At 37.9% G+C, this 13,219-nt stretch overlaps 1 protein-coding gene across 3 annotated transcripts in view; it reads right to left on the minus strand.

Moving 5' to 3' along the window:
- The window catches only part of HMG20A (high mobility group 20A), a 45,599-nt gene that overhangs the window by 19,644 nt on the left and 12,736 nt on the right, over positions 1-13,219 (minus strand). For all 3 annotated transcript variants that reach the window (XM_041123275.1, XM_041123273.1, XM_041123274.1), the window contains one exon: positions 120-212. In XM_041123275.1, the coding sequence (XP_040979209.1) occupies positions 120-208 (89 nt within the window). In that variant the 5' untranslated portion in view covers positions 209-212. The remainder of the gene's footprint in view (positions 1-119; positions 213-13,219) is intronic.

Genomic DNA, 13,219 nt, shown 5'->3' on the forward strand with positions numbered 1-13,219 from the left:
GTTGGTTTTATTTGTTTGTTTAAATTACTTAGAATGCCCTCTTCCCACTGTAACAGTTTCCCTGGCAAGTCTAGAGATAATACCTATCAGCTGAAGGTTAACAAGAAATAGTTGCTTACCCAGTTACAGTAATTTCACTACCTTCCTTAGATCCATCTTCATCTGTAAAAAGTGGAGGAAGGTTGGAGCCAGCCACCAAGTTCTCCATACCTCTGGTAAAGAAAAAAACAAACCACAAAAAAAACAAAAGCAAAAAAGGTAAGTTAATTATCTCATTGTTTCCCTTCAAAAGCACTTCACTTTAAACATCACAACATACCACAGATTTTTTACCCCATAAACCAATTAGCCAGTTATAGCTGGTTGGCCTCAGGACAGATCCCATAGGCAGCTGTGCTTGAAGTCAGAGAAGATCGATCATAAATAATGGTTCAATTCAGAGTTTCCCTCTTAACTGAGCCCTGTGCCAATGCCACAGTGTTGCTGGAAATCACACTGTAGCATTCTATTTACCCCTTGAGAGAAATTTTCATTCATCATACTCAGCACATAGGTATGTAGATCGCACTCTTTAAATCCACCTTCCTGTTCATCCTCAACTGTGCACCCTCACCACAGAGGTTTCTGTGTTGACCCCAAAAGAAAACTGAAACTAAGTCTACCCCTGAAGTTGCAAATTAAGATTGTATTTGATAATTCCTTGTCCACAATTTCATCATATACCTATGCACGTAGCTGAGTGTTATTGCTAAGTAACAGAACACAGGAATGTTAGCTAGATTATTTTAAGCTTCGACTCCCATAGAACAGTTACAGAAGCAAGCAGTTTAAGGCACAACATACCTCACATTCAATACAAACTGTTCCCAAGTTAGAATTAGTTTTTGTATCCTTGTAGCCTGCCATGGGAATTTGATGTGAGATAAGAAATCCGAAGAATAATTAAACTGATTCATCCGCTTTCTTATTAAAACACAGAACTGTTGTATTGTAGGGAAAAAAAATCCCCAAACAAAAAGCCTTAACAAGCTCACTCTACAATTATGAGTTGCAGTTTCAGCCCATTTTAAAGGGCCATACTACTTAACTTTCTGTTCCTCCAGTTTAGAAGTCACTTTGATGAGCTAGCAGATATTCCACTTGAGTATTGCTATCCCTTTCAGCTAGTATACTTGAACTTTAAGCGTGGAGGGACTGATGAGAGTTATAATCTTGTGCTGCTTTCTCCTGAATTGGTATGCTTTCCACTCAGCATTGAAATCGAAGTGATCCAAGACACAAAATCCTGCTCCATGTTTTTAATATTATATTTCCACAGGTAAAAGTCTTCTACAAACAAAAGTAATGACACTGTTTCATGCATCTTGTATCACTTAAAGATCCCTATCACAAGTACTACATCTGATATGGCACAAAACTGTTCCCAACCAACCAATGAATACAGCAGGCTACCCAAGCAGGTGAGCACTGTGCTCCTACCCAAAGGACTTCGGATGCGAGACACATTTATTCCACAGCTATATTTGGTTAAAATTGGTCAAAGGACTCAAAAGGCTACTCTCAGGAACCAAGAGGGTAATCGTACATCTGACATTCTGTTTTGAGATCATAAGCTCTGCTCTATTCATTTCATGCCTCCCTTTGAAAACATAAGAATAGCTACTCCCTTTAGCAACAGCTCTATAACTTCATAAGCTACTACAGATGTTAGTTGATAAATTAATCCCTAGTAAGTCTCCAATTTGTTCAGTTAAGCAAATGTTCAGTTAATGCTCACAGTAGATCAAAGGTCTCCATGAAATGGGCATTGTGTCAATCTGATTTCCACCATGAAGTTCGTTTCAGTTTCCAAAAGACTATCCATCCCATGCAGAAGGAAAGTACAAGAGCAGTTACCTTCTCTCATTTTTCAGATGACATTCACCCTTTTCTCATCTGTTTCTCCAACTGTTGAGATCCTCAGTTCATCCTTAAGAATCCCATCATTCTGATTCCTTATCTAGAAAATAATTAAAGCTAGGCAGACTGCTTCTAGGTGGTACAGACATTGACCTCTAGCAGAGAAACATCCTTTACTCATGTATAGGAAAGACTCCACCATGAACAAAGAAAGGTAATTCCTGCTCTACCATTACAAACCATGAACTGAATGTAGTTTTGGGACCTCAGCCTCAACAGAGATGTGGCAAAGCTGGAGACTGTCCAGCAAAGGGCTGCCAAGATGTTCAGGGGCCTAGAGCACCTGACCTGATAAGGGATGTTGAGGAAACCGGGTTTGCTTAGTCTGGCAGAGGAGGCTAAGGGCAAATCTCATAGGTGCCTAAAGCTACCTGATGGAAGTAGCAGGGATGACAGAAGCAAACTCTCAGTCGTTATATTGGCTTTGCACATTCAGATCGGACACCAGGAGGGTAGCGCAACACTTGAACAGGTTACCAGAGAGATGGCAGTCGAGTCTATCCTTGCAGATTTTAAATGCTCAGTTACACAAAGCTGTAATTGACCTAAACTAGTGTTGGCAATAGTCCTGCTTTGAGTGGGAGGCTGGACTAAGATGACCTCCAGATGTCCCTTCCAAGCAACATCTGCAGTTCTCCGAATCAGAACTCTACATTATGCTTTCTTTCAAATACTAGCATCTCTGACATAAAAAGGAAGAAAACTCGAATAATACAATGCTTTTAGGAAAAGTGGAGAGATAGTCTGGTGGAACATACAGGATTTTAATTCTTAAGAAGGAAGCACAAACACTACTTCCTCACACATAGAAAAGAATCTACATCAAGACTGGGCCTTTATGTATTACAAGAAAATCTGAAAATTCAACTGATTTGAAGAATGAGCTCTTCACTGCTGCCCAGAAAGCTGTTTAAGCACAGCTACTAAATATACAACATAAATTGCTTCATGCAGTTGTCAAGTAAGGGAATAATGAAGTTTTGCTTTATATTACACAATTTTTTAGTTTTGTCGGTCAAAAGTCCTAAGTTAGTATCTTCAAAAAAGGAAGCTTAAGCAATTAGACTAAAACCTTGCAAATCTTTTTTTTTTTATATATGTATATAGATGAAAAGCTTTATGCATGTCTGACAAAATAAAATAGCTTGCTTTGTTGTCCAGGCACCTCAAGCGGCCTTCTTGGGGTCAAGGACCTCTTCTCAGCCTCACCACATCAATTTACTGGCACTTGGCACCCCCACACATGCCTTAAAAGAATACACATCCTCTGCATCTGAACACACCATTACCAAGTGCTTCTGTCCCTCATGCCCACTGTGACTTTCTCACCAGGTCCCAGTATGTCTGTTCACATCTGGACCTAGTCAGCAGCAGCAGAGTCTAAGCTTGCTTTCAAACTGTGGGGAGGCAGCTGGACATCAACCTTAACAACATATAAGCAGAACACAAACACAGGAAGCTGGGAGAACACACACATCATTCTTTAATTTTTTCTTTCTTTTTCTTTAACCCATATGCTTTAGATATTAACTCTTTCAGTTGATACTGAGCCATGTCCTAAAGAAAATTTAACATCGGTGAATTTGCAATGGCTTCTAATCTATTCCAGAAAGCAAGAAAATACAGTTCCCCAAAAGCTCACTGAGAATGGATGGGAACCTACACACAAATCTTTCAGTCACTTTTCTCATGGATAACTGTCCCATGCATTTGGTCCAAAGCCGCTATCCACTAGTTTCAACCCCACTGCAGAGCTACATGTTCATTTCATGGCTGTAACAAAGTGGGCAAAACAAAAATCTGAGAAAAAGAACAGTAATGGGGAAGGGACTTGCTGCTTCTCAAACTTAAGCCTTTACAGAATTCACAGGACTTGAAAAGGACAGTTGGCAAGTCCCATCTAGATTTGTTCTGAATATTTGTGCAGCTTTGTTAATTTAAACTCTGGCTAAAGCGCCTAATGAAACACATTTAACTAAATTTAAGACACAAGACATTATGTACACTTTGTTTTTTAATGGCTAACACATATATCCTATTTTCATTTTTTAACTATGTCTACCCAAATGCAAAAATAAAACTGAAATTGATGTTAAACTCTAAACCTTTACAACCACTACAATTCAATACGAGTACACACCACCTCCAAATAAAACTAATTCAACCTAGAGCAGCTCTGAGTTCACTGTACTGCCACACTACTAGTTGTATCAGCTCAAGGAAGAAACCAGCTAAGCAGGAATACAAAAAGACTGATTTATTTATTAACAGCAGCATTTGATAAAGTGCTTGAAGAACCATGATTTATTTTGGGATAGATCAGTTCTGCAAGATCCAGCATGTGCTCAATTATATTCCCTTTACAACTTTTGCAGGGTGGAGCAAAGACTACAGCCAAACAAAAACTGTAATGCTCAATCATACCACCACTTGGAGTTTCCATAAGGACTCTGCTTCCATTTTAAGCACAATACTGCTCAACCAGAAACACTGTTCTCAGAATGCCAGCAGAAGACATGTACCTCCCACTCTACTATGCATAAGCCGATACAGTCAGCAATACATTTTTTTCTGACTTTACCTTAGTTCCAAACACTCCAGGCTCTCCTGTGCACTGATTTTACGCCCAAGTGCAGACTCCACAGGAACTTGAAATTTGGGTTTTGTTTTGTTTTTTTTCTTTGTATTTCCTACATCCAGCATAATAGTGGCCAGTTGTGAAACAGCAGTAACAACCTGAACTACAGAGGCTGGAAGAGTTTTTTGGATGTCTGGTTTTGGGTGCACTACCAACCAATATTTTAAAAGGATAAAAAACCAACAAGTACAAGGATCAAGGAAAAGTGGAAGCCTGAGCTCCAGAGAACAAAGCAGCATTATATGTGCAAAAATCCAAGATGAGACCAAGAAAAATACCAGCAAAGAACAAGTTTCCTACCATTCCACGCTCTCAATGTTTAAACATGGATAAGATTTTCAAAGATCCATTAGTCACCTATACTAGCATCAGTTAAACCTCTTTAAGAACCTAGAGAAGATTATACATTATCCTAAGACATCAAAAATCTGGCCTAACTTATCTTTTTCTTTCCCTCCCTTCCCTCATCTCTCAGGGAAAACAAAGGCCTCATGGTGCAGAAAATCTACAACAGTATTCTGTAACTTTCAGTTTAAATTTTCTAGCTGGATGCTTCACCTGCATGCAATGAGAGATCATACTTAATACTACAGAGTATATTGACATGGTTTGACAGTAGTACTTGGGAAATGAAAGAAGAATTTACACAGCATAAAGTTCTAAGTGCTACTACACACATCAATACACAGGGAAGAATCAAACAGTAGGTGATCAAGTAACTTTCAAAACCAGAACTACAGTTTAAATAAACTTTCCTAATTTCTTCTCACATTAACTTTTGTAGGTCATGCCATATAATTGTAATGTTATTCCAGCAGAAAAGATGAAGGAGCTGAGTTGCACTTTGCATAGACTGAAAGCTACCATATGATCTAATTTCTAGTCACCTCTGTACAATAGAAAAGCTAAAAGAATGTAGTTGTAAAATCAGGGTGAGAACAAATCCATGATAGGGGCTAGACAAAATGACTGATTTTTTCCATAGCATCATTACTATGGTTGCATTGTTAACAAGGTTATTATAGGACAGCAGACCTAAACTCATGGGTGATGCATAATCTAAAGCCCAAGATTTTTTTTTTTTAAGAGCCTTTTATGCATGCAATAAATGAAGGCTAAAATTTGTCACAGCCAACCTTTTCTTCAGAGAATCAGATCATTCTACTCAAACAGCAAAGATGCCACTTAAAATGTGCAATCAATTTTATCTAGCAGACCACCTCAATGTAGCACATCTGCATTCTTATTTTTCAAAGGAGACAACTAGAGTCAGAGTAGAACATGTTCATGGCCAGACTGTTACAACAATGCAAGCTAAAAGCAGCTGTTCTTCTCTAACACTGCGCACTGCTGTCTCACGGCTCTCCCCAGATGAAGAAACAGTCTCTTCCAGACTCAAAGCAAAGCAATTACTGTACACTCTCCAAAACATTCATTGCTTCCACAAAACGTAACTTGCTTTGCTTGTGTAAAGCGACTCATAACGTGAAATGAGGCTGGATTCTACAGTGTCTGTGCAGGTCTGGTCATGCAATAAGTCACTGTCAAATGCAGACTGACTTCTTACTCATTCCAAGGCTGCACAGAGTCTTAAGAGGGCCTGAACACTGGAAAAGAAGGGTGAAAAAAGTCCTTCGCAATGTTGCCTTTATCTGATATGATGTAATCATTGAAATCTGAAGAAAAAAAAAAAAAATATCAAGAATTACTAAACTATTTAGCCATACAATTAAAAGGTAAGGTTATAAATGCATATGTATATTTAAATATGAAGTCAGCATCAGAAATCCAACTTACAGCCTGATTAGAAAACGCTGCAGGAGTTCCAATTACCTCATTGCTAGCTCTAGTTTTAGAAATGTTACTGCTGAGTGGAAGATTTTTCTCCCATATTTCCTATTCCTGAAGTCTCTCATCCTTCTTTGCCAGAACAAATAGCTCGAAACCTTACCATTCAGAGGATAATAGATTAAAAAAATAATCTTCTGCTACGTCACAGAAGAACCACAGTATTCCTTATCTAAGCATCAGAATCCGAACAGTTCATAATGTAAATAATTTAAACTCAGCTGATTTACTGAGAGAAAAACCCGTAGGATCATCACTTCCTCTGCCTGTCCACATGAAGCCAGAAGATCAGAAAGAAAACCGAAGCAAGTACATCTCCAATTAAAACCACAATGCTTTTGGACCTGTCAGAGGAAGTTCAGATTCTCTCTTGACAGCAGCATTTTCTCTTACATCAGGCTGGAGCAGAAGCATATTATCCAACATACTTGACTGCAAAAATCAGAGTTTACTTTTTCCCTACAGGCAACTCATTAGACAAAGGTCTTTGTGACTTTAGGAAAATTGCAAGCCAAACCTAATGGGATGAAGGTTTTTCTGTCAGACCAGAAAGCACATACCAGAGAACAGCCAACTGCTTTTATTTTTACTTCTTGCCAGTAAAAACAAAGCAACACTAGAGACCAAAATAAAGACTTGCAGGAAAAAATTCCAGAGTTCCATTGCAATTCCAAGCAGCTTAATGAAAGAAGGGAAAGATGCAAAGCTTAGTTTTATGCTTAGTTTATTTGGATCTTTGTGGCAAATGCTAACAAAGCTAGTAATACTCAAACCTTAGTAACAGCTGCCAAACATCTGCAAAAATGTATTTTTAAAAACCACAAGTGTTCAATTCTATATTCTGCTCTTATTTATAGAAACGCATTAGGATGGGGCATATACAAGACATCTCATATATATAAAATCCTCCTGTTTCCTGGAATTTAAGCCCTTATTCACACAGGAAGGGTATATACTCAACTCTGCAGACAAAAGCAAGAACAGCTCAACATTTAATTCCCTCTCCCTTCAAATACATGAAAGAAATTTTGCATCAGCAATAAACAAGCTTTTTAGATCACTCAAGGGAAAATAAAACCCCACAATGAGATGACTGTACAATTAGTTGTGCTATCCACCCCTAGATAGCTAAAATCGGTAACTGTGGTACAGGTATCCAGAGGGAAGGCTTTGTTATCCAGCTCTTCATTGCAGGTATTAAGCATCTATGGATTAGGATAGTTAATTTTATCCTAAATTAACTTCCTTAATGATAGTATCACTTGCCATTTAAAATAATATCACTAACATACACAACTCTGCAAAATTAATTTAATCCTCAAGTTATAGATCTCACATGAGAAAATATAAACCATTCAGATCATAAAAAATAGGTATCAAAATGAATCTTGACAATTTTTTATTTTAATTAATCACTCTACCTAAGGTAAGTTCAGTATTTGACTGCCAGGAATGGCACTGGCTGTTGTAATTTGTCCATAAAAATCTCCTCTGAATTTCCAGTTACTATAGGCAATTTAGTCTACCTCTTCACCTAGTCCGTCATTTGAAAATTTCTCTAGGATCTGAGGACCTCGTATTTCACAAGACAAATTTTTCCAATAGCTACTTTTACATTAACAAGGCAAAAGGGATAATCCATAAAAAACCCACAACCACCAACTATGTAACAAGACACAAACCATGCCTGGAGCACAGACACTTCTCTGAAACCACAGTGATCATCCAAGACTTTACCAGATCCTGTTAGCTTCCCCATGAGTAAGCAAACAGTTACTTTCCTTCAAAATTAAAGTTTAGTTCCTCTGATCATTTATGTCAGTAAGACTCAATCATTTCACTGTTTGTGGAATGTAAACAGAAAAGCGCCATGAGCAAAGCAGTTTATTAAATAATGTAAATTAACAGACTGAAGTTTTTTTTATGGTGTTTGCACAGCTCTAACATTTACCAGCATCACACAAGTGAAACAAGAAACACTATTAATTAATACTTGAGGACTACTTTGATTTAAAATACCAAGCAAGTATTCTGAACTAGTGATAACTATGAATGTCAGGGAATCCTGATTGTGACTGGCCAGTGGAATGAAAAGTTACTTATTTGAAAATAAAATAATCGAAGAATGGATACACCTGCTGAGATTGAGAAGTTGTTTTAAAGCGATTTTAGCACTTCTGATCTCTCTCAAAGCCTTACTCATCACAAAAGTTGTAAGGGAGGTACAGCATATACTCCTAGCTCATTTAAAGTCTGGGAGAAGAAATTCTAGCTGCTGCCACAGAGGAATACAGATTGGAATTTCTCATGCACATACCCACCAAACAAGTCATTACTGACCATTTTACAGAATATGGGGTTGAATACTTTGGATGTGAGAATATACTGAAAAAGGGATTGAGTATATACTTAAAAGAATGACTCACCACAGGCTTCATGACCCAATACAAAAGCATCTACTCTGACCTCAAGAGCCACAAAGACAGCATGGAACTGGATATTTTAAATGCACTGATATGGGTACAGGGACAAAGGTTAGAGGAAATGAAGTGTGGGAAGAGTCAGTGATTCTCACACAAAACAGGCAACTAATTCTGCCTGTTTTCAGAAAAGACCCATCTTTAGAAAAAATACGACGTGCCAGCTTCCATGCATTTTTTGCTCTCATTTTCTTGCTGTTGCCTTGCACTATTCCAACATAAAACAACTGAGGTTGAGCAATCAAAAGCCTGTCATTTAGAAGAAATCACAATTTTTAGATAGCCTTAGTTGTGCAAAAATAACAGGTATATAAATGTGCACTCTGATCTGCTATTTCTCTCCCTTTAAAAGATCAACAGAACTGATACTAGCAAATTCTTTCTCATACCAAGAATAGTGAAGATCTGGATTGGACTGTTTGTTTCTGTTCTTAAAGCTCTCTGGTAATAGATTAATATGTATCAGAAATGAAAGTTTGGATATATATTGCATGAAGTGCACCAAAATCCCTTTTCAGCCAAGGCTCTTCTAACAGTCTTTATTTTGGGATTGTTTCACATACATCATATCATTGGTATCATAGGATAAAAATTGTATGGACCTCAGAAACAGACTGATGGAAAAATGAATAAGGAAAACAAGCACAAAAGAACAGATATGAGGTTCAAGCAAGTATCAAGATATCAGCAGACACTGCTTACAAAACCTTGTCTGGATTCATGAAAAGAGAAGAAACAGAAATAGAAATGACAGCATGAACCTGCCAAAACATCCTCTCCCCTAGAGCAGCAGACAGCTCCCTTGACCAGTGCTAACAAGATTTTAAAGTTGTCTGAGGCCAAAGATGAAATGTATAAATATAAATACTATAGGGAAAGACTACACCCAAAACATTAATTAAAAGTTTTAGGGAAATTTGAGAAGACTGAAACTATATGCTCTTACTAGGCACATACCAGGCTTCCCCTGTCACCAGCAGAAGGGAAAACACACAGAAATTTTAAAATCATACAAGAACCCAGATACGTCCACGGCTCCATAAAATTAACTTATATCAACAGCAGAACGTAAACAAGTTAGAATAAAGCTTTACCTATCCTATCTTCATCCTCTAAAGGCAACAAGAAATTATGGTATTTAGCATCATGAATGGAAAAAAAGGAAAAACAACAACAGCATAAGCCTACTGGAATATGGAGTAGTCTGACTGCTCCCCAGTTTTAAGCAATAAATCAGTCATCCAGAGTTGTGTGTGAGGTATGAAAACAGGCAGGCAGAGAGCACATTTCTGGAACACCTGTGGCATACATAATCAAAATACTTAATTTTGAAGCAAGTAGGATTGAAAAGAAAGCAGCCATGCCAGCAGCATGCCTAAATATCCTAGGCTGAGTGCTCAAAACAACAGGTAAACATTTGCAATATTTCATCTGTTCCCCAAGCCACTTCCAGTAGCCCAAACAAATTGCTGTGAGGACAGTGGCTAACTTCTTCCCACCGTCTTTTTTACTGATTCTGCAATCTCTTCTTTGTGCCAATCCTGCCATATCATAGGCAAGAAGTCAAAAGAAACCAGGGTAAAATAGTGACCGAGAACAGAGCATCATCACCTAGAGTGTGGAGCCAAATAGCAAACAAGAACCTGGGAAAAGTGTGGCTAAGACCTATAATAATCTGTTCTTCCAACTTCCTCTTCCACAGCTGCTCCTCGAATGCTGGAAACAAGGAACCGCAGATAGGAAACGTGCACAAGCTCTGCAAAATAGAGTTGATCTACGTACACAATAAATTTAGTCCTAAAAGAGAATGTAAATCTTTTCAAATAGGCTGAAGACTGAACAGACACAAGGATGGAGGTCTCACACTGAACACACAAAATCTCAACCATTTATGTTTGAAAGGATTCCTAATTCATGTTTAGTTATAAATGCTCTGAAAGATATTTGGCATTCAGGTTTGAGTATTTACCATATTTAGCAAACAGCAAAGATTTATACTGCTTTTACATTTCCTTTTGATGATTTCATTTCTATATATAATTGTTAAGTAAATATGGTTCCTCTGAGCTAAAGAATAAATATTATCGCAACACCCCTATATATGGGTAAAGATGCATAGCTGGTTTAAAGAAGGCCATATAGGAAATCTCTAAGAGCTAAGAATGCAACCAAACTTCAGAAACAGTCTTTAAAATACTACCAATCTTAACTCTTAGTTTGGACATCTCAACTAACTGTTAGTCATTGGGTGGTTTCAGACATCTAGGAGTCGTCGTGAGAATCTGACTCAAATGCACATTATGCAATGCTTACTGCAAAGAAATAAGAAGTAAAGTCTGCATGATCCTTGACAAAAGGTCAGCAACTCTCTGGTTTACACAGCATTAAATAGTGGGAAAACAGAAAAATATTTGTATTTTCAGAAGGGCTACAACATAAGATTTCACCTCAGTATAACCTCATAATCTAAAGTTCATTGCCTTGATCAGAAACAGACAAAGCAAACTGGTAGAACACAAGAGTTTAGGCAATACTCTGTCTTTTTTGATTTGTGGAGCCTAAACATTTTACAACAGGAGTGCAAGCACAGTGCTGCAAATTCAGGGAACTTACTTTCCTTGGTTTCCTTTTGAAGCCTCTTAGAAGTGAGTAAACAGATTACCTGAGGATCCATTACCACATTTAATCCTAAAAGTTAGCTCAGGGGCTTTTCAGTTAGACACCTCTCTTTTCAGTCACCAGCACTCCCTTTTCATTTAAAAAAGGCTCCTCTGAAAAAGCACTCATCTGTATTTTGCTCCTCCCCACATCTCCCAGAACAAAGGCAAAAAAGCATGACATTGCTTTTTAAACATTACATTTTTTAAAAGCAGAAAGTATTCAGCTTTTATGAAAACTTTAACAATCACATTTGAGCTTACAGACTTCCTGAGTTAAAACATTTATTACGGTAATGGAAGCTTGGCTTTCCTGGTCTTTAACAGTCTCCTAAAACAGCTAATTCCCACCCTGGAACTGTTTCCTGACCTCTAGAAAGGGTCATCTATGTATAACTGTAGACAAAATATGCCCATGGCATTCCAAAGCTCCATGGTAAGCTCACTTAAAAGAATCCAGCAGGTTCAGTTCACATCTCAACTGAGCTTTGTTTTTCATGATAAAATATCCACTCCAGAAGAAACCCTTAAGTAACCCTTAAGTAAATAAACCTTTAAGTAACCCTTACCTGGCTGCCATAAGTAGCACACACTGATTCTTCAGCAATGAGTACATAGTTCTCAAAACAGGCTAGTCATCTCTCCTACTGCTACCTGAGAAGTAACAACAATGAGTAAACTTCTAAGAGCAGGTTGCAATGTGTAAATAAAGAGTCCTGAGAGACCATAGAGGACTACTGCACTGGACACTACTTAATATCTCCCATGCGCAGCATATTATGCCTAGGTCTTGGAGTTTAGCATGTAAAAGACAAATAAAAGGAGAAGCCTATTATCTGAAACTATACCAACTAATCAAGCTGATTAGAAAAGACTGTTTGAAATTCCAGCTTGTAAAAACTGTATTTTTTTTGGACAACTGAAGTGTATTTCATTTACAGCTAACAGTTCAATTAACAAGAAGCAGAAACATTCATCCACTTCACACTGAAATTTTCCTCTACTCAAGTATCCATGTCTTAATCACCACAAACTTGTTTGCATTCCTATTTAAAATGCGTATGCTGAGTAACATTTCCTAACATCACCTGATAATCACGCATTTTATACATAAGTATCTTATAACCATACAAAAAACCTGCAAGATTCCAACTAGTTTTGCTGACTATGACCCACCCAGCAAAGCATTAATGAGCAAGACATGTCTAGTCACCGCATTTTCTTTGCTGGCTGTTCCTTCCTGCCCAGTTGTGGAGGAAGAAGAAGGAAACAATGTGAGAAAAGTCCACATGTTCTGCTACACTGAATTAATCCCGCTTCCACAAATCAAGAAATACATCTCTCATCTCATTCACATGTAATGACTCAAAAGACTGCTTTAGACTAGAAGGGACCGCTGGAGGTCATCTGGTCCCAACACCTACTCAAAACCAAAATGATGGTCATCTTTATAGCAGACACTACCATGGTAGACTGTCTAGCTCAAAGCTTCTGGTCAACACAGAAGTAAACCAGCAAACACCCTCACTGCTTTTTTTTGTTGTTGTTGTTGTTAGGAAGGCTACCAACAGCTGAAGAAATTAGCACTTTTTATCCTCAGGACAGACAGTGATGAATAGAAGACAGGACATAAAAGC

The sequence above is a fragment of the Aquila chrysaetos genome, chromosome 5, assembly GCF_900496995.4.
Source record: "Aquila chrysaetos chrysaetos chromosome 5, bAquChr1.4, whole genome shotgun sequence".
NCBI classification, from domain to species: Eukaryota; Metazoa; Chordata; class Aves; order Accipitriformes; family Accipitridae; genus Aquila; species Aquila chrysaetos.